Below are 21,356 nucleotides of genomic sequence, written 5' to 3'. Positions count from 1 at the left end.
AGACCATTTCAAGATTAAGCGGTCCGCCATATTAAGGCCTTGGACCAGCTAGCACTCGGCTCATCTCATTCTGAATGGCCCCTAAGGGGTCTTTATTGCTTAAGGGAAAGTTGTCAAATATGAATATAATGAACTCCTTGTGTTAGATGCATCAGCCAGCTCCTCTAACACAATTAAAGGTAAAGTAAACTCTACAGTAAATATCTAGTGTAAAATCAATCTATGACCCTGGTAGAGGGTAATATTGTGCCGTATCTAGTAAAAACTTTCATGTCATTATATGCGTGAGCAAATTAGTTACAACCCATTCTTAAAAGGCGATACAGAGACCTTGCAAGAAGTTATCTCTGGTCATCTTACGCAGGTTATTATAGGTTTAACTTAGGGAAGTGGGGGTAGGGTGCGGGTATAAAGATAATTTGTTATGCTACTCTCCGCAAAACAGTAGACGTAAACAATGTCACTATGGTATATGGGACATGGGATAAAAAAGCATAGCTGTGCATCCTTTCTTCGTTTATTTATTGTGGGTGGGGGTGGGGTGAGGGAGGTGGGGGTGGGGTGGGGGAGGTGGGGGTGCATCAGAAGCTAAAAGAGAGGCGCCAGCCCACTTATCCCTTCCTGGATCCAAACAACCCCGTCAGTGTTAAGGGAGACATATAAAAAGACCTTAATAACATCTTGATTAGGTAGGTCAAGCATCCGTGATTGGGCTAGTTAAAACCAATCACATGGCGTACGTATTTTCATTTACTTAATCAGTGATTTAACCGGTAGTGATATTTGAAAAAAAGAGGGGTGCATACACTTGTATAGCAGGTCCAGGGAAAAGGACTGCCACGCACCCTACTACAGGGGTACTCCCTTCTCTCCCTGCATCCCCCTCCTTAAAATCAGTATAACGAGCAAACCGAGACTAAACTAATTATTTTCTGTCTGTGCCTTACACAGTATTTCAATCTTTTTCTTTATCCACTGCATATAAGTTTATAAAATAATTTACCATTAGTGCTGCTACTGCTGTTATTACTATGCAAATAAAGGGTGCACTCTTCAAGGTTGGCATTCGATACTTTGGTATAGGCCGTCAATCAAACACCTACGTGACTGAAAGGGACTTTAAAATCTCCAGTAAAGGCGGGCCAAACGAATACCTGGCCATTGAAGCGGGGCCAGGCATTAGCAGCTTTAAATAAACACCGTGCACGAAAGGAGCAAAATCACAATGCATTCTTTGCCTGCAATGCGGTAACAATTTGCTCAACTGGACCCGCAAGTTAAGCCAGGGTGTTGTCAAGGGCAAAGTGTAGCCGCACCAAGATGTATCTGCGCGGACTTGTATTCTACCTGACCATCTGCGGCGTATTTTGTAAGTTAATTGCACCGACAAAATGTTAAGAAGATGTAGCGTGTTGTTACACTACAGAATAACCTGCAAAACGTGGTGTTTATGAATGATATTAGATGGTGGGAGAATCGCTGTCTGTAAGCCTTACAGTAAAACTTGAATATGTGGAAGCTTCACAATGAGAATGACCGATACTATGAATGCTTTCATTTATTCCCATCCTACGAAAATGCTCAGTAAATTAGTTATATTCATTGATTTTCAGACCATTGTGGTTCAGGTAAGGTTTTTGGCAACTGAGGAAAAGCACCCTCTCTTTTGCCATGATTATTTAGTCTCTAAAATCTGTGTTTACCGGTATGTTTACTCTAAAGGAAAATCTTCTTTTACTGAAAAGCGAAGCCCTTTTATTAAAGCTTCGAGGAAAATTCAGATCACGATAGCAAAACTACTTAATCTGAAGCCTTAAGATTTACAAGATACCTAAAAAGGCGTGGCATGAATAAGATTACAAAGCATTATCAAAACATGTCTTTTTGTTAAAAAATATTTGCCTCTTTTACAACAATGGTGAAAACCGTGAGCTAAAGGATTCAACGCAAGGCGTCTGCCGCTGATTACCTTATTTATGGACATAATGAGAGACTCTCTCATTATTATTATTATTATTATTATTATTATTATTATTATTATTATTATTATTATTGACTCAGTGATGAACAGACAGATGTAAGGAGATGAGATAGTTTAAGGGAAAATTAAAAAGAAAAATACGATTTAGCACTCGCTGTGAAATCGTTGAGACAGTGGAAAATATATGTAACTCATGCTTTATTTCAACGTTCAGTTCAGTAACAATTTGCCATTCACATCTCTTATGTCGGTACAGCAAATGGACAAGTCAACATATCAGCAAGTCAGCAAGGTACATAATCTAGGAAAGAAAACAATAAATAAATAAAATGAATAAATAAATAAAATAAATAAGGGAAACTATATAAATACTTATACATGTACATCTGAACATTTAAATTACATACATCAAATATATATAACTGTATAATACTAGATATTTTGAACATTACATTAAGTCGGCTTTATATAGCGAGACTGGAATCTATTCAATGAACACAAATGATATGAAATTTACCTAATAATGCAATTACCATAATATAGTTTTAATCAAAACGTTAAATACTGAATTACAGCAAGGCTTTACAGTTGACAATTATACTAATGCGTTCTCGTATTTTACATTTACTGTATTTCATACTAATGGCCACACCCTACCAGGTGCTCTAGCTAATATACCAATATTTTACCTTTATCATTTATACAGAAAACTAATAAATACAATGCTCAAATATATTTTGATAAGATAAAGACTTACATTATGATTTCGCCGTAGAACTGTAACAATACATCATACAACGTTGGAAATAACGGTAAAATGCAGGAGAGACCCTACTTGTGCAAAATCCTGTAGCGTTATGACCCGGTTACATTCAAAACAGGCGCGCTACTCACGCAAGTCATGAAAACTACTCACACCTTGTATATCTAAAACAAGGAATCTAGCATTTAAACCTTGTAAATCTAAAGCAAGGAATCTGGCACTTACACTCGCCTTTTTCTGTAAGTATAGACAATATACCAGTTTTAATGTATGTTCTTAGATACAGCACTACAAACTGCGCCAAACTGCGCCTTCACAAAAGACAGAAATTTAATGGGGGTTAAATTGGGTAAGGAAATAACCCCTCTTTCAGACATCCCAAAACGAGCTCTGGTCGTCTACAGGTACGTAAAACAGGTCTGATTACAACAATGTCGTTGACAACAATTAAGGTGAGTCAGTACAATGGACAAACCAAGAACTCTACTTGGTTGAATTGGCGTATCAACCACCATTGTCACAAAGCGCGTTGTTTTGTGAGCATTTACACGCGTATACATACGTTATCTCGGGATCAGATTGGCAGCTATATGATCCGTAAACTCATTGTTGTTGTCGCGCTGCTTCGAATTCCGTGACCGTACAGTGGTCGCAATCGTTTATTGTTCTTTTTTATCTCTGGATCTTATTTGAGACATGCGTGTGTAAAAGAGTGCAGAGATGTCACTTTTTCTGTTTTGTCACGTTTGTTCTAATATGGCGCTCGGGTGTGACCGTAATCTTGCTTAAAGACGTGATAGTTGCCTATATCTTCAATTTGCACCGGGTAGTTCCTGCACTGGATAGCCTTGTTTACTCCCATCCTGACTTGGAAATTGTTTAAAAAAAACTTTTCTAATTGGCACGAGAGAAAAACTGATTCTAAAACACAGCATCATCAGTTTCGTTACAGCCCAAGATGTGAAGATGTCATTCCATACTAGTACTGACAGTTGTGAACACCAAGAATGGAAGGTTATTTGCAATATACTTGTTCTTTTGTCAACCAATCCTGGGTCAAGTTAAATAAAACTAGACAGGTTCAGTTTAATAATTCATAGTGCTTCAGTACTGAGTACAGCGAACTTGATACACGGGATCTACCTGTGATAGGGGCTGAATCGCCATTTTCTTTCATGGGGGGGGGGGGGGGGGGGGGGGGGGGGGCGTCGCAAATCTTTATCTTTAGCCCAGAGTATCCGACTGTATTTGTGAAGGTTAATTGTTACTGTACTGTGAACATTATATTTTGTCTACAATCATGATAGAATATTTCACAATGTCTTTAACACCCAATCCTGCACATCAACTTTTACAAGTCCTCGATTTCCTAAATATAATAATCGTATTTTGTGTTCGTTATATTATTAGTATATACACGCCACACGCTGATACAATCAATTCGTATCACATAGGTACCCCACTACAAAAATCCGCTGCTGCTATCGATGGAGCCAATTCTGCTGAACCCAAACCCCCACCCAAGAAGACAGACACGGGAACAAACTCCCTCGAAAACACGAGAGCCACGCTTGAAACCAAAGTTCTTAAGAAGCTGCTGGGAGCTTTAGAGAAAAAGCTCAACAGTGAAAAAGCGACTGAGAATCAACCAGGTGTGGTTTCGAGGCGATTCACCAACTCAACCACGTGCTCCAGCGAGACTGACACGTTGACGGGAGACGCCGGGACAGTGTCACACCTGACATACGAACACAGCCAGGTCTGTAGGTGGAAAATTGAGGTTCCCGATGGCAAACAGGTAAGTAAATAAGGCACTGAGCGACTTTGTATGCGCAGCGTTTTAAGGGCCACTTTTTATTTACTGAAGAACTTAAGGCAAAGGTTTGTGGTTTGTTTCTTTCATGTTACATCAACAATCCCTTCTAATCTGTAGTTTTTTTCAATTATGTTAAGTAGTTGATAAACACAATCCATCCTTCATCTTTCGTTATAAAAATCCTAAAATTTCATCTGAATTGACAGATGTGTGTAAAAGTAAGTGAAATGTTTCTGTTTTTAAGTTGACTTTCAAATTGAAAAAATGTAATTAAAAAAGCATAATTCTAGTACTAATCTTAATAATAAAGAGAGAGAGAGAGAGAGAGAGAGAGAGAGAGAGAGAGAGAGAGAGAGAGAGAGAGAACAAATTCTCCAATATGTACTTTCCTTTTTCATTTAGAATCTCCCCATTTCTGTTGAAGGATTCCGCTGTATTCTTCAGTTCTCAAACACTATCGGCACTGAATTTTAGAAAGCTTTTTGAAGTGTTCATGAACTTTTTATATTTCTATACTTCAGGTGCTCCTCGCCTTTGACACGTTCTCTCTGGAACAGCACCGCGCGTGCAATTACGACAGTTTGTCAATATACGAAGGCGAGCCCCTGGAAGACCAGTCGAACATCATCGGCCGAAAGCTGTGCGGAACCCTTCCTGCCGACTTCAAGGCACGTTCTGAAGGGAACGTTATGTACCTAGTTTTCTCGTCGGACGAGTCCGTCCAAGATGAAGGCTTCAGAGCTCACTGGTCAGCTGCCGAACCAGTTGTAGGTGGGCCAACATTTGGTACATGGATGTCACAATTTAATGTTCGCAGACTGCCATCTTGTTTGTTTTGGAATTTTTTAAGCTCAATCGTTTAGTCAGCTTTAAGTCTTAACAGGGTATATACCCCTGGTGGTTATCAATATAGTGTGATTAAGTATAAAGCACAAGTATTAGCTGCTGAAGTAGCAGAAAATCACGGCTGAGTAATTTAATCGAAGTCTCATTCAATTGTGTTCACGCCAACAATTGGTGTCAAAGACCGAATTTTTTCTCTTGCACTTAATACCACTGTATACCTATTCTGTGACTTTTCATGCTGTGGACTCCATTTCATGTTTTGAAATATATCAGCTGAGTCTGCAAATCAGTGGCGAGTAAGAAATTCTTGGCTACAACACAGATGTAACGGTGTAGGCCTATACTCATTTTATTACAGATCCTTGTGGCGGGGGAGTAAACCTCACAGCTGAAAGCGGCGTTATCTTGGCACCAAGGAAACCTGGTGGTCAAAAATACCCTCGTAATGCCCGCTGTTCCTGGACGATCACTGCACCCCCTGGAAAGGTAATCACGGTGCCGTATTTTCTCACCTGCCTATAAGATTTAATCATATACGCACCTATTCAGTGATGCGTTCTTGAAAATTAAAGCATTAAAAGTAACATTGATTTATCGCTGGAAGCCACACCGATAGCAATGTGGGTCTCGTTAGAAACTATTAATTTATAGATTACAAAATCTAAAATACGTTATATAGCATTGGACGTCCATTAAGTTATCTGCTGTCTAGTATATGGTTTTGCACGAGTGAGTGTCTGATTCATATCGGAACACTTATTGAGTGATGTGAAAAAATATAAGTGTAATACTTACGAAGTATTTTTTGCATGGTTTGATAAATCAAAAGTTATTTTACCGGACGTAATTGTCAAAGTCTTAGAATGCAACAGCAACTTATTGGCGTCGGGATTTCTGTCTTAAATGTTTGCTTCGCTTGTTTCGGTTACAGTACATCTTCATGAAATCATCAGGCTTTGATATCGAACAAGAACCAAGCTGCCAATACGACAGTCTAAGCATCTACGAAAACGGTGACGCCGAACCTCTTACGGTGCTCTGCGGGAACAACACGTTCGTATACGCCTCGGAAGGACGCAAAGTGAAGCTGAAGTTCGCTTCGGATGATTCCGTCAATAAATTCGGATTCATCATCGAGTACGAGATGCGCGACGGTACAGGCAGAAGTAAGACAAATAATATACGCTGTTTGTAATGTCTTTTATGCAATGAAATTAATTATTTGCCTTTATTTATATTCATAATTCTGTCGATTGTTAAACTGATTCAAGCATGTTCTATCACATAATATTTGGTGCCATTATGTATCTATATAGTAATAGCAGATCAGCCGAAGTCTTCTGTTCACGTTTTTCTCCCAAAATACAACGATCTGTTGACAACTGAAAGGTGTTGGCACTTCCTTGGGGCAGTGGGAAGATAGTGGCCGTAGTTTGAATTTGATTATAACTGTTAAAGGTATATTTTGAAAGTATTTCTAGCCTTTGGCAATTTTCGGAAAGGTATCATACAATGTATATTGTCAATAACACAGCAGCAGGTAACCGGATTTGCTGGCACATTGGTAATGTCCTTGGCTGCTAAACTCAACGGGTGGGTTCGATTCCCACTCGGTCCCGTTTTTCTCTGTTCTTACTGTTATTATTTTGCTTTGATTCAGGGCAAGTGTGGAAATAAGACTTTCACACGGAATATAGTATATAAAGAGATTCTATAAATCGTGTATACTAATATCTTATCACTGTTCAATGATTGATATGACGGGTATACATGTAAAAATCAACTCCTGAAGCTTTTAGACCAGAGTTTTACATTAAAGCCAATTCAATGTGCTGTAGTCACATTATTATTTGGTTCTGTTTTTGTCTTTCATTAAAATATCAGGTTTAATTAAGGAAAGAAGCTTATATTTCTAGATATTACTAGATATTACTGAAAATCGAAAGTAAACTTCACCAAAATGAAAAAAGAAGAAAAAACATTCAAACTCCATTTCGTTCTGTTGCAGCTGATGCGGCCCGCGGATGTACCGTGGAAACAGTGCTGCAAGCTCCGGGTGTGCTTTCTACAGAAGGGTTTGCTCGGTCCAATGGAAAGTACCCGCCAAATCTTAACTGCCAGTGGCTACTTAGAGCGGCTACGGGTCAAGTAAGTGAGAGTGTTTGTGTAGGGTAAGTGTGTGTGTGTGTGTGTGTGCGTGCGTGCGTGCGTACGTGCGTGTATAATGGAAAACGTGCGACTGTACATTATGAAGGTAATCAGACTTTTAAACTGTAATTAATTGCGAGCAAATGTCATATCACACCTGAAACCTTACAGAAGAAGAAAAAGAAAATAAAATGTTATTGGTTTTTCTGTACGTGCAGCACATTGAAGCAACATTCGAAACGTTTGATGTAGAAGGCGGTACTAACTGTGAATACGACTACCTTGAAGCCTACGACGGGGAAACATCCGACAGTGACAGACACAGTCGTATGTGCGGCAACTCTATCCCCGAGGCCATAAGGTCGACTGGGAATCACATGCTGTTGAAGTTCCACTCAGACGGATCCATCAATCGCGCCGGATTCCGAATCCGTTATGAGATCGATGGTAATTAGGCCAAACGACCAAATAGTTCTGAAAAGACTTAGAGTAAACACTTGCGATCGGTCTTAAATTTAAGACAAGGGGAATTTTGCTTTCTCCAGTTCATGATAGATTAGTCGACCTAATGTTTAGAAATAAATGTTCTGTAACTTTTAAATTAGGTGTGCATTTATACAAGGTATGTCTGGACTGGCATGTACTCGAGCGTGTATAGCGTTATAATTAATTTGTACGCGATTTTAGGCGTTGTTAACGGCGGATGGAGCAACTGGGGCAATTGGAGCGGCTGCAGCGTCACCTGCGGCGGTGGAACGGGCACCATCAGCCGCCAGTGTAACAACCCGGCTCCCAGAAACGGGGGTGCACCTTGTGTTGGCCAGGCGTCCAGAACGGTGTTGTGTGGCACCAAGCTCTGCCCAGGTAGGTACATGTAGAATTGTGTGAAATGTTATATTTTAAAAGATACCGTCGCTTAGATGTGATTTGCTTATTAGATATATCAGCAAAGGAAAGGGAGGGACAGTGGGACAGGCACGCCCATCCATCCTCAAATGAAATGAATAGTACGTGTAGGTGCATACTTCTTTATTCAGACCGTTTGTGGTCGCATTTCCGAAACCTGCCTTGCGTCCAACCTGAAAACAAAAACGCTTCAACGTACATTTGATGGGATTAAGCAAAATGTGTGTGTGTGTGTGTGTGTGTGTGAGAGAGAGAGAGAGAGAGAGAGAGAGAGAGAAATAAGCAAATATTTCTGTTTTAGGCACCAGTGAACATCCGACATGCCCCCCTCAGGACAACCCTACTCAGCTAAGGGCCCCCATCACCATCAATCCCTGGCCGCGCGGGACGGACTACCCCAGCGGCTCGGACTGTTATTGGGAAGTAAGCGCTCCTCAGGGAGAGGTACGTGTCACAGCTCGTATATGTACAGTATGTGCCAGATTTCAATATCGCAGTATAGAACGATATTATTGCTTGTAAACATAATGAAAATATAAAAATGCGGAAACTGCTCCTTGTTTGGTAGCATTACTTTGCCATATATTAATACTGTATTTTGCGCATGTTATGCACATTAAATATATTCTTCTAGGGGCTGACGTTTTACTTTGGGTTTATAAACATAGAACCCGATGGTGCAAACTGTAATTATGACTACGTTGAAATCAGCGCGCCGAACACCACATACAAGCAAAAGTTCTGTCGACGTTACCATGACGACCACGATTCTGTCCCTGGCAACAGGCTAACCGTTAAATTCCACAGTGACGGATCAGTCGGCGGCAGAGGTTTTGTTCTCATTGTTTACCCCTCGTCGGGTAGGTGGAATGAATATAGATTATTGCCCTGATAAATCTATTAGTGTGTATGTATGTATGTATGTATGTACCGTGTATGTATGTATGTATGTATGTATGTATGTATGTATGTTTTGTAACAGCTAGCGAAGGCCTACAATAAAGGCGAATTGTTTGGTAACGCTTTGCAGGTCATAATGGCGAAGACTAAGAAAATAAATAATAATAATAATAATAATAATTATAATCAAGTCTATGTCATACTGAGATGCATGCGTAAATAACATACTTCGCTCAACTCACCAATGGGGATCTATATCAGGAAGGCATCACTTTACATGAAGCGTCTCCATGTTAACATTGAAATTCAAATGAGATCTTTTGTTACACAAAAAGAGAAAAGCTGTCGTCATTGGATTTAAACATGGGATACCAGTTCTCGTTTGGATCATAAATGTTTTTTTTTCTTTTTTTTTTCTTTTTTTTTCCAGTGGCCGCAGACTCGCACCAGTGCCCGGCCGACCAGTTCAAATGTATCGGCAGCAGCCGGTGCATTGACAAACAACGCACCTGCGACGGCAGTCCTCAGTGTGCTGATGAGAGTGACGAAGCCAATTTCTTATGCCACGGTAAGTGTAGTTGTACATTTGGGTCGGTGTGACCTGACTGTTGGTCTGGTGTTGATAGGAATGGGAGTATCGAGTCAGTATAAGTAGACCATGAGACGAATGTCAACTGTAAAATGTAACGAAAATGGACTACGGTCCCTAGCTGACTACCACTTCTTTCACAGCATGGTGGTAATTATGATCTCTTCACTTTAAAGATCTCAATAAGTGTTAAGTTTATGATGGATTTAATAATGAGTTCTGCAAAGGAACACGACCCGGATGTGATTGTTGTACGCACTTATTTGAATTTAATAGTAGACTTAGGCCTACTAATTTTGTATCGCTTTCTCTTTTTCTCAGCTGAACAGTGCATTTCTTTTTTTTTAATTACATCAATTTATTTGATTTAATTTAAGACTGTGGCGTTCCTACCAATGAGTATGCTAAGAGGATTGTAGGAGGTGAAGAAGTGTCTTTGCATAGTTGGCCGTGGATGGTGAGCCTGTTCAGCTACGAGGGGGGCTACCACGTGTGCGGCGGAAGTCTAATAGCGCCCGATTGGATCCTTACGGCTGCGCACTGCGTTGATGGCGATTTGTAGGTTACACGATATTTAAAGCATGGCGGATCTACGTTATCAAGACGCATAGTAATAGCGATGGGGATGATTTACTCACACACCTTCCATTTCAAATATATATTTTTTTTATTTTGAGGGTGGGGAAGCGTTCGCCTCTCTTACTCTTTCAAATTCGACTACATCATATGTTGACTCATAGCGCTCTGAGCGTAAACAGTACATTTTCAAACTGCTAGCACATGTACATTACCTTACCTGTGGAACACCACTCCTTGTGTCAAAATGTTTTCCAATGCATAACTTTTAATTATCTTTGCTGGAATATCATTTTAATCGTTTATTTTTTTTCGAAGCGAGTTTTATTTAGCAGTCGCCATAAAGATAATTCCTTTTTATATACATGTATGTAATTATGAACTATATCTTCTTAAAGGTCTACCCCCAGCTACTGGCGAGTAGTGGTCGGAGAACACGACACAGAGGAGGTGGAGGGCTCACCGCTAAATGTCCAAGTCAGAACCGTGAAGGAAATCTTCTCCCACGAGGGATACGATGGCGGTTCACTTGACAACGACATAGCCTTGATGAAGCTCGACAGGCCCGTGACCTACTCCCCTGAACGTAGCCCGGTCTGTCTGCCCGAGCCAGGCGACGCGGTGGTCGCGGGGACAACTTGTTACGTCACCGGTTGGGGAAAACTTGGAGGTAGGCCCCGCCAGAGGTCGTTGTACTCAGCTGAGAAATTGTACTGACGGTTGGATACCATATCGGATTAGTAATGAAAACGTTACAGGAGAATATGTACCTTGAAGGGTATTGAGAAGTTTTAAAACACCATCTATGTCAAATTCCAAGTGTACAATATGAAAGTGGTTAACATAATTTTCAATTATTCTATCAAGACGAGTAGCTTTCCAACTCAAAAAGTTTATACTACATGTAATGCAGTGCATGTGATTTCGTTGTTTAGTTTTAAATAATTTTTTAATAATTTTAAGAACAAGAAGGCTCTCCTAGCATCTTACAAGAAGTTCAAGTCCCCGTGGTCGCGCGTGCAGACTGCAATGCTGCTAATGCGTACGATGGAGAAATAACATCGAACATGATCTGCGCTGGTGTCCAGGGGGGAGGAAAAGACTCGTGCCAGGTAGGACACAAGAACAACCATTCGGAAGATATCGGCCGTTTTCGTTTAACATTCGGCTCAGTTCGGTTGATATAGTATATGTATGAAGGAAAAGCTTATTTCGTACGAAGGTCTTAGCGTTGTTCACGTCACAAGTATGATCTGGACATCACAAAATATGGAGATTGAAAATAAAGATGAACGCAACGTACTTGCCAGAGGGATTAAGTAATGGTCTTTTATTATATATACAAGTATGTCTTGAACTGTTAATGAACTGTAAATATTGCTTACCTCCATGACATATACCGGGTATTCCCACACGCACTCGTGAGAGCATGCATGCGTGCGTGCGACCGTGCATGTGTGTGTAAAAATCGGTATACAATCATGGCGTTGTCAATACATTTCATGGCTGTAGCACTTACAACGTGCACAAAACCATGCAGTTATAGGATCAACGTGAATGTATACCGAATGAAAGGCGACATATAAGAATCTAATTATTATTATTATTATATTATTTTTTTGCTATTTTTCTGCAGGGTGACAGTGGTGGACCGCTCGTGTGCAACGAAAACGGTAAATGGAAGCAGTTTGGGGTGGTCAGCTGGGGGAGAGGGTGTGCACGCGCGGGCTTGCCGGGAGTGTACGCTGACGTCACCAAGTACCTGACCTGGATCGCGCAAAAAATTAGGAGCTAGTTCCAGAAATTGACGACGATATAGCGGTTACAGTGCAGAACATCTCTTTCAACGAAATCTATATAATGAAGTTTGCCTCATTCACTTGTATTGGTACAAATGTACCGGTAGGCTACACTGTAATGTGATCACTGTTTTCTGATTACTGCATTTGCAAATTTTCTACCTTGAGATTTCTTCAAAAAGTGAATTTAGTCCTGTCAAATAATAGGTATATTGTACACTTGAAATGGGTTTCAAAGAAATGCAACGCCACTGCATGCATGAAAATTCGACGTTCCTTATATAATTTCCATGTTTACGTACGTCTGTCACTTTCCCCAGTTGGCAGTTCTTTTGCGTGACTTGTTCCGTGTGTTACTTTAAACTGAAACACCATGGATTGGAAACAGCCAACTCACTTTGATATTTCACGAAAATTACTTGTGGCTTTGCTTTATTTTAAGGCATGCGCGTGTATGGATCAGGATCTTGGTACCGTCTACCAGGGCTGCAGATTAAATATGTGCACTTAAAAATGTGCCATAATTTAGCAACAGTCATATCTGTGAATATCTGGTTAAAAATCAATCTGTGGCAGAGTTTTGGGTCTTGGCGTGAAATACATAATCAGTTCAAATTTTATCACCCGCACGAAAAACAATGACGACTAGAGCGACGAATCTTTGTACATGTACTTGATTCGCAAATTTGTTATCATTTATTGCCAAGGATAGTAAAAAATATTCTAAACGTGGAATATCCAAGTTATTTAATGGACATCAAATTCCCGCTCCCATTGCCTTTCCACAGCGGTACAAACAATCAATTTGTCATGAATACTTGACTATAGAATGACCATTACTTCTGTTTTTTTGTTCATTAAACGCTTTTAGCACGAACATCAAACGTGTTTTCTTTGAAGATTTTATTCCAACCAAAGGAAAATCAACATGATAATTCAAGAACTTACATCTTAAGGAGTGATGGCAGTGAACAGTCACAAAGAATGTAAAAGCCGATATCTTACACAAACTACGGAAGGAAAAGAATATGCAAAACATAAAAAAAGCGAAACTACAAAAATACCCTCACAATAAGCGGCGATAAGAAATATCTACAAAAAAAGTTCAGATTTAAATAGAAAAGAAACAGCCGTGCTGTTTCATTGGAGACCATTATTTGTTAAATCCATAATCCAACGTACAATATTCAAGATATCTTTCCGATTTTTATGTTCCATGAACAACCTGACTAATTGTTGTTTTATAATTTTCTGGTACCGGGTATATCTAAATATGTCTTATGGATCTTATTTGCATAAACATTCCTCACGTTCGTCCACCGCAGAAGAGTCGTCACTCATACATTATTTACAAGTATCATAAAAAACGTCACAAAATTGCCCAAAACTTAGGCAGACTGGACAAATGAAATGTCTGTTCATAACCGGGCATCTATAGCTGCAGTTTATATCAAGCGCACATGCTTCGAAATTCAACGTATTAAAACGCCGGGTTGGTGACTCCTTCCTTCTCGACTGGATTCTGTCTTCTCGGAAGCTTGGTGTACATGAAAACTATCACGGCCAGAGCAAAGAGCAACACCGCGGCAATGACAGAGGTGACCGCTATGAAGATTGTTTGGTTCTCACAATAACCGCCTGTCTGGTCATCTGAAACTGGATGAACGAATAAATGCTTTTAACACAACATACATGTAATTAAGAAACCGTCAATAGATAGATAGATAAGTGAAAAATATTTCAATTCGTCTGTTCGTAATTTATTTGATCAGTTAATTAGTTAATTATGCTTGTAGTTAGACTGTTTGTGCAAAATACATAGGGCGGTGAGAGCGAGTCAGGAAGAATGGATAAATACCCAGATAATACATAGGCCTACATAAGTTTGTCATTTCAATTTGAAACACACGTATTTTGTACCTGAAACGGCGCCCTGCGCTGAGCGTCCTGCGCCAAGTGAAATGAAAACGGACGTGGAGACGACAGTGGAGTTACTCGAAGTCTCCTCCACATCCCTTCGCCTTCTCCTTGCATTGTTGGTGGCACACTGGTCCTGAATAAGGGTGCAGAAGACGAGTATTTATATTATGCTTCTACTGTTAGGTGGCCGATTAGAGGTTGGCCAAGGTACAAAAATCGTCTTAAAACAATTACGCCGACGATCAAAGGAAAATATTCTTGTTTATGCTTGCTGATAATCATAAGGCAATCACAGAATTATTTTAACTAATATGTTCATTTGAACACTGAAAACATCTGAAGGAAATTAGGCCTACTTACTACTGGTGACGTGCCCTGGGTAAAAATTTACTTTGCAGTACCATTTAACCATGGCAAACATACTAATACATACATTACATACATACATGTACTTAGAGTTCTCAGCTTAGCGATGGTGTAAGAAGTAAAATAACACGTGCCCTGAAACACGTACCCTTTAAACACACAAACACATAAACACACGTAAATACAACATTTAGACAAAACCCCAAATAAGCTCCTTTTCCAACTTACCCCTTCACACTTATTATCGCCGGCTGTCCCGCAGAAAACGCATCGACACGTGATAAACATTGAATTGGTACTTTCATGGCCGGCTATAAGGAATGGCGGGAATGGGGCCGATATGGACTCCTGCGTGGTAGCACCCGCAGAAGGTGCTGCGCCCGTAAAGCCTTGACTGGTAGCCAGTACTCCGGTGCTACTGTCTCCGCAGCTGTAAGGATATTGCCAGGATATTGAACAGCAAAGGAGTATCGATAATGATAACAACAAAATATAACAAAATATAACAGTTTTTGGTTATTAATTTGTTTGCTAAGTTTTCGTCATCTTGCAAACCTCATCGAGATTATATAGAATGCACTACAAAATATATGTAATAATGAAAATTAATAATAATTATTAATATTTTGCATATAGCGATGAAAATACAAAGTCACCATATGGGCACTACAATGTATCAACACATTCTTGGGACTATCTATTCTTTTGAAAATTCCAATAAAAGGAAAATGAAAGTACATTTACATGAGTAGGCTAATGATATGTGTAAAAATACTCACTAGTCGGTGATGAGTTTAACACTCGCATCCGAGGACGAAGTGGGTTTAACTGTACAATCGCTGACCCGCACGGCTCTTGCTGAATAAGGAAAAAAGATCATATTTTGATAATAAATTTAGATATACTTAGTCCACGTGAATCGTCAAAACAGCGAGAATATCTGAAAAAAAAATTTAATCGATAAGCGTAAATGAATGGCTACGACTTACAACAGACTTCGTTTTTAAATTTATTACTGCTGCGTAATTTATCCGATTTTTTTCATTGCAATACAGTACAGTATGTGTTCTCATTCGATACATGCGTGGCAATAATTCTGGTTTCATTAAAACAATTTTAAAACGAACATCCAACTTTCCCTGCACTTTCATTATACTGTACAATAAAGGAAACAGAATACCCGAAATACATATTGATGTCAGTTACAACTGATGACATATTCCCATTTCTGCTCGTTTTTGCGACCATTTAAATGGGGAGCAAGCTAACTGCTGAATCAATTTTGCGTTCGTTTATAGGGAGAACATACCTACTGGTGCACTTTGCATTGTAAGTGCGACGCGAAGGCGAATTTGTTGCGCCATCGTAACAGCGCCAGATATTGCCGAACCGTCCGCCAGTTCGACTGTTATAGCAACATTCTCATTTGATTGGGCCTCAGATGGAAGAATGGGGGATGACCTACAATATAAACACGACAAGGAAGCAGAACTACCCAAATACTGTACAGTACCCAGTTTAAAAAAATACAAACCATTTCAGGAGATAATTAGACAAAAGACGTTCTAAAAGTCGCTTATGAAAATAATTTTGCGTGTTTTTTAAATATTTTGAAAACATGTTTTAAAACCCCATTTGCTACATATCGGACATATGAAATATGGCAGTCGGTGAAAGAACGTATGACTTGCTGTATATAGTGAGAATCATACAACACAGTAGTCACTAACTTTCATAATTTAACTTCAAACTAAGCTAAATATCTGCAAAAGCAGGCCTACCCAACTACCAGACTCGGCACATAAGGATCCTGAATTAACCGGTATATCGGACCACACTGTATACCCGTTTTCAAGGTGTGTGTCAGATCGCGTTTCGGAGTATCATACCCCAGAACAAATTTTGTAGGACGACCGCGGGCTCATCCTCCGAAATGCGATCTGATACACACCTTGAAAACGGGTAGTGCGGTCCGATATACCGGTTAATTCAGGATCCATATGTGCCGAGTCTGGTAGTTGGGTAGGCCTGAAAAGTGAAAAGATAAACTCCCGTCAGTTGCGTCTGAATAGGTTCTTTAGCTAGTACAGGTTGATAGCATTCAATATGGCGGCAAGGACGAGAAGGCGGTGGCCTACTTACGTGTCAGTTATAGCGGTGACGGTGGCGTCAACGTCCCTTGCAGCCCCTTCACAGCGGATTTGTAAATTAGAATAGGAATCCCCATTCTGGACTATGGTTTGTGCTTTCTTGATCCACAAAGTCCCAGTAAAGACACTAGTGTTGTTCTGCAAAGTTAAATGACCTTTGATAAAGACACATGCATACCACTGGATATGTCAGTTGAGTTTAAATTTTGCCTCCGCTATAAATGAAAGTTGTTTTCATAGTAATAGTATGACTGTGGACGAAATATCTCAGAATGCTCTTCATAGATCACAGATTTCGATGAAGATTTCCGGATGAACAGATCAAGAAATTGTAATTGAACAATAGATGAATAATAGATGAATGATAGATAAAGACACAGCTAAACAAATTACTTGGCAAACTTACGTCGAACACCATGCCACATTTGGCGGGGTCCGTGGTGCTGAGTGTTATCGTAAACGTGACATCAGTCGTGGCGCCGGCTGTAAGTGTTTGGATACATTCAGTGTCAGTTTCCAATGAACTAGCGAAATATGCCGTCGTATCTTGATCACTGCTCGTCCTGTCTCCTATCGTTAAGGTTAATACATTGGCGTCGGTGCACGAGTACGTCACTAGGAATAAAAGGAAGAAAAACACGTTCACTTCATGTTAATATATATACTGTTAGGTCTATGAACAACAGACGTGTAGATCTTTATGACACTGTTTGCATTTTGTACTGGTATACAACAAACATCATTCCTCGTCGTTTATTTAAACTATCAGGGTCCATATCATCAAGTGCCTAAGCGCTTAAGTGTTAATTATCCAAAACAGTCGAAGCATCCCTGTATAGATATGATACCATGCAGCTCTTACCCTTGTCCCCATTTTCTACTCCAAACATAACTTGCTCAGCACTAGCTAGAAGACATAAATTGTAACAGTAGCTATTGTGATAATAACATGATATTAACATTCTACTTGTCCTGTGTGAATAAGGAGTTCTTACCTGTTTTTGCAGAAACGACAGTGATCTGAAAGAAGGCAGTTCAGCGCATGTAATAAACATTAGAATACAAAGTTATAAACATTGGAATCAAAGTCATAGATAATCACACTGAACCTCTGCAACACAGACGACTTGGGGAGCTTCTTTTCTTCCCATCCCCTCCATTTAAAAAAGGGAAAAGACACATGAGCGAATTAAGCCTTATGCAGTCAATATTACAATTCGTTCCTCAGCTTTTAAACCGTTCACATTGCCTCAGATGGTGCTGTGGGGTACAATGTTATATTGAATTGATAGCCTGGTTCACCCTGTAGTACTGATTATCTGTACCCGCTATAGGATGTGATGCTTACTTTGTGATGTAGTAGTACACAAACATGTGCATAGTTTTTATTCATTAACCAGTATCATTATAACTATGCATATACTTCTTCAAAACATGCCGGGATACTTTTCTCAAGTAAAGTAAATACGGATTCTGTTATTTGAATTAATATTAATACAATGCCACAAGAAGTGAAACATTCAATGGAATAAAACATATATATATGTATTTAGACAACCTATGTATGCATCGTAAAAATACCTTATAGCAAACGGTTCATTGCACAAAATCAGGGTAATCATATATACGCTTACAATCAATCCATTCCGAATATTTTTCATAAGGGAAAAACGTTTCAAGTAAAACCTACCTGGGACATCAAAAAGGCAACTACCGCCACGAAAACCCTCATCCTGAAATAAGGAAACTTTTAAAGTTAACCAAGGCTAATCTTAATGTTCATTATACTACATTGTAGTAGCATGCATTTACTTACAGGTATTGTGTTCTTGTTATAACTTGTGAAATCTCTTGAACCACCAGACAACCCTTCCAACCCATCTTAATAGAGGGAAATTAATGAGTTATTTTAGTTAAAGACAACTCTAAAGATGAAATGTTATAACTACACTAAAGAGAATATTGAGTATTTACAGTATTTCATGTGCATGCATAGTTTCTGTTTAATTCTCCGTAATACGTGCATCCATTGATTAATAAAACCTTGCAATATTACAGTAATATTGCCAATAACGAAGGCTAAAAGTGATAAACAAACTCAAGTCATTTGGTTGAAGACTGCCTGCCAGCAGTTCAATGGAACACGTTGTCAGTGCTGTATATATGAGACAGTTTGTGAACAGGTGGTGTTTAACTAAACATGAAGCGCCGACGTGCAAGATGAGCGTTGTTTCATTCTGCGGGCACATGCGATTGATATGAAACTGAAGTAGCTTGCATCATTTCAAATTCAAGGTCATTTATCGGGTGAAAATGTGTAACCCATTTATCTTTCTTAAGGAATTGATGCCACCTCTTTTTTATTTTTCTACCCTTAAAGGAGCATTTTGCTATTAAATCAGAATAAATGAAATTGTAAATAACAAGCTTATGTCTATGGGAATAGGCAAAAAGACCGAAGAATAATGCACTGTTATATTTTCTAATGATCTTTGCCATAAAGTTTAATTGTGTTATTTCTCAACATCCCAAATAATTTATTTTGTTAATCATAAAAGAAATCATAAATGTTCAACATGAAAATGACCCTGCTTGAATGGACCAGGGCGCCGCTGCTGTATACCGGTGAATGCAGGCCCGCCTGGAACCTAGGTACTACGGAATAAAGTAGTCCTACTTGGACCTTTATTCCTAACTTCAAGAGAGCGCATGGCCAAAAACTCCCGATATTTACAGCTTATCTTTTTGAAGTAATGTGCTCAGTCCACGCAAATGATTTTCTCTGCAGCCTACGGGTATACTTATATTGTGGTAGCGTGTTTAGAAATTTGTGATAAAAGTTTATTCCCATTCATTTAATTTTTCAAAATTGAATTCCAATGGTGCAAGTATTCCAACTAAATGAGTTAATTTGACAAAGACATATTGAAATAAACACGCAAATGAAACCGCTCTTTGGTTGTAGAAGGGTGCACGGTTTGTCACGTACATGTAATAACAATGTATTGGAATGAAAATAAATCCAATCTTACCTTTGATTATCCCTAAACTGACAGGCACTGGTATGAAATAGTTTTTGAAATGCTTCAAAGGCACAAAGAGCTTTAATTGACCTGTGTTTTTGTCGATCAATGGTATGGCCACTTATATAGGTACAATCCTGAATGAGTGTAACACGAGTCCGGAATGTCCAAATGAAGATTGTTCTGCGACGTTGTTTCTGAAACTCAACTGATAACAAACACTTAAGGGTCCTCCAATATGACCAAGCATTCAGCGAAATAGCTCTGACTAAACCTGGGCGTTGTCTGTTCTGAATCTATCTGTTCAAATTCAACCCACGCTGCTGTCTTACTTTAAGGTCACTGAAAAAAGTTCGTAACCAAATGAAAACGCGACGGCTTGCAAAAGAAACACGATTTCGATTCCGAAAAATATGCAGTGTTTTGACCGGTTGCTTTTTTTCTACCTAAATCACTTCCAATCAATCTTATGGAAAAGATAAAGATGACTTACAACGGAAATTTGTCCTGCATTTCGTTTGAACTCTGGTAAAATATTTTCGCATTACAGTGTCTTGTAACGTTAGCGAAAGCATATTCTGAATCACACTGCCCGCATGATAGGAAAGACTGGTTATACAAAATCCATATTCAAGACCTTCTTTCGTATGTTGTCGGCTGCAGTGAGCATATATATGAAACGGAACTTCATATTTACAAATATACGCAGTCCTTGGCCAATGTTAAATGAACCCCATTCGAGACAGGTTCTTGAAAACGATTCAGGGCGTTTCTCTTTTCAGAGCTTTTCAGTTTAAAAATTAATGTTCATCAAATAACGGTTTAAGTCCCAGTTTTAAATATTCATCTTAACATATGTGATGTATTCTGTGTTTTAATGAGAAATAAACCAAAGCCACGCCTTTGTTTGACAAAGAGGTATATGACATATGCAATTTTATTTTTGAAAAAGATCAGTACAGGCTAGCTGCATTTAAACATAATTTTTATTTTGAATTGTATTCAAGTTTATTGTATATTCTTTGGGATGTCCACCCTTTGTTGGTTACTTGTGCCCGCCCCCCCCCCCCCCCCTTCTCTCTCTCTCTCTCTCTCTCTCTCTCTCTCTCTCTCTCTCTCTCTGGGACCATTAGGGCCATTCAGAATCGAAGATCTGTGTATCAACTGGACCAAGACTCAAATATGACGGACCCTACATGAAAGGAAGACCCTTTGATCCTGTAAAAGTCTCTCCGCCTCTCACACGCCTATGTAGTGGGTAGCCATATTTCACCCTCGGACTAGTTAGTCCGCTATTTTGAATGGTGCCTCTCTCTCGATAATTTGTGTGTGTGTGTGTGTGTGTGTGTGTTAAGACAACAGTATGGAATCTAGTATTAAGTTGAAGATTACTATGTCATGTGAGAATTTTTGGTTTCTCTGGTCCAGATCAGTGTCAGTTAATTTCTGTTATTATTGTTTTGTTTTTGGTTATTTTACTTGTGCAGATTTCTGTCTACTTTCCACTTTTTGCTTTTTAATTTCTGAACGATAGAAAATTGCACATCAAATGATCACTGTATGTGTCCTTGGA

At 39.3% G+C, this 21,356-nt stretch overlaps 2 protein-coding genes across 3 annotated transcripts; one reads left to right on the top strand and one right to left on the bottom strand.

Annotated features, from left to right (window-relative positions):
• The first annotated feature begins 1,182 nt into the window (after window positions 1-1,182).
• On the top strand, window positions 1,183-13,201 carry LOC106160037 (uncharacterized). Of its 2 annotated transcripts, XM_087017594.1 has the most exons (16): window positions 1,236-1,369; window positions 3,686-3,758; window positions 4,199-4,542; window positions 5,082-5,331; window positions 5,765-5,892; window positions 6,338-6,572; window positions 7,415-7,554; window positions 7,773-8,001; window positions 8,242-8,418; window positions 8,762-8,904; window positions 9,095-9,320; window positions 9,791-9,928; window positions 10,327-10,507; window positions 10,924-11,195; window positions 11,489-11,637; window positions 12,162-13,201. In XM_087017594.1, the coding sequence occupies exons 2-16, from the start codon at window positions 3,752-3,754 to the stop codon at window positions 12,318-12,320; spliced, it is 2,778 nt and encodes a 925-aa protein (XP_086873720.1). In that variant the 5' UTR covers window positions 1,236-1,369; window positions 3,686-3,751; the 3' UTR covers window positions 12,321-13,201. The 2 variants fall into 2 exon arrangements, with proteins under 2 accessions (XP_013391988.2, XP_086873720.1); XM_013536534.2 differs by lacking the exon at window positions 3,686-3,758 and having other exon boundaries at window positions 1,183-1,369.
• An 11-nt stretch (window positions 13,202-13,212) lies between these two features.
• LOC106160047 (uncharacterized) lies at window positions 13,213-20,091 on the bottom strand. Its single transcript, XM_013536561.2, has 10 exons — window positions 19,793-20,091; window positions 18,451-18,493; window positions 17,756-17,780; window positions 17,167-17,375; window positions 16,753-16,898; window positions 15,920-16,071; window positions 15,390-15,468; window positions 14,839-15,040; window positions 14,245-14,377; window positions 13,213-13,980 (listed from the first exon to the last, which is right to left on the bottom strand). The coding sequence occupies exons 2-10, from the start codon at window positions 18,490-18,492 to the stop codon at window positions 13,805-13,807; spliced, it is 1,164 nt and encodes a 387-aa protein (XP_013392015.2). The 5' UTR covers window position 18,493; window positions 19,793-20,091; the 3' UTR covers window positions 13,213-13,804.
• Between the last annotated feature and the right edge of the window lie 1,265 nt (window positions 20,092-21,356).

The sequence above is a fragment of the Lingula anatina genome, chromosome 7 (assembly GCF_051362555.1).
Source record: "Lingula anatina isolate TDL-2025a chromosome 7, LinAna3.0, whole genome shotgun sequence".
Taxonomy (NCBI): domain Eukaryota; kingdom Metazoa; phylum Brachiopoda; class Lingulata; order Lingulida; family Lingulidae; genus Lingula; species Lingula anatina.
Note: the sequence above shows the minus strand (reverse complement) of the source record. Positions and strands in the feature narration are given on the sequence as shown.

Bases quoted from the DNA above. Each gene is read 5' to 3' on its own strand.
- LOC106160037 (XM_013536534.2), top strand. From the start codon at position 1,321: ATGTATCTGCGCGGACTTGTATTCTACCTGACCATCTGCGGCGTATTT. The intron at 1,370-4,198 runs GTAAGTTAATTG...CGTATCACATAG, and splicing joins GACCATCTGCGGCGTATTTT to GTACCCCACTACAAAAATCC. The intron at 11,196-11,488 runs GTAGGCCCCGCC...AATAATTTTAAG, and splicing joins CGGTTGGGGAAAACTTGGAG to AACAAGAAGGCTCTCCTAGC.
- LOC106160047 (XM_013536561.2), bottom strand. From the start codon at position 18,492: ATGAGGGTTTTCGTGGCGGTAGTTGCCTTTTTGATGTCCCAG. The intron at 17,781-18,450 runs GTAGGTTTTACT...GCCTTCTTTCAG, and splicing joins TTGCCTTTTTGATGTCCCAG to ATCACTGTCGTTTCTGCAAA. The intron at 16,899-17,166 runs GTAAGTTTGCCA...TTAACTTTGCAG, and splicing joins AATGTGGCATGGTGTTCGAC to AACAACACTAGTGTCTTTAC.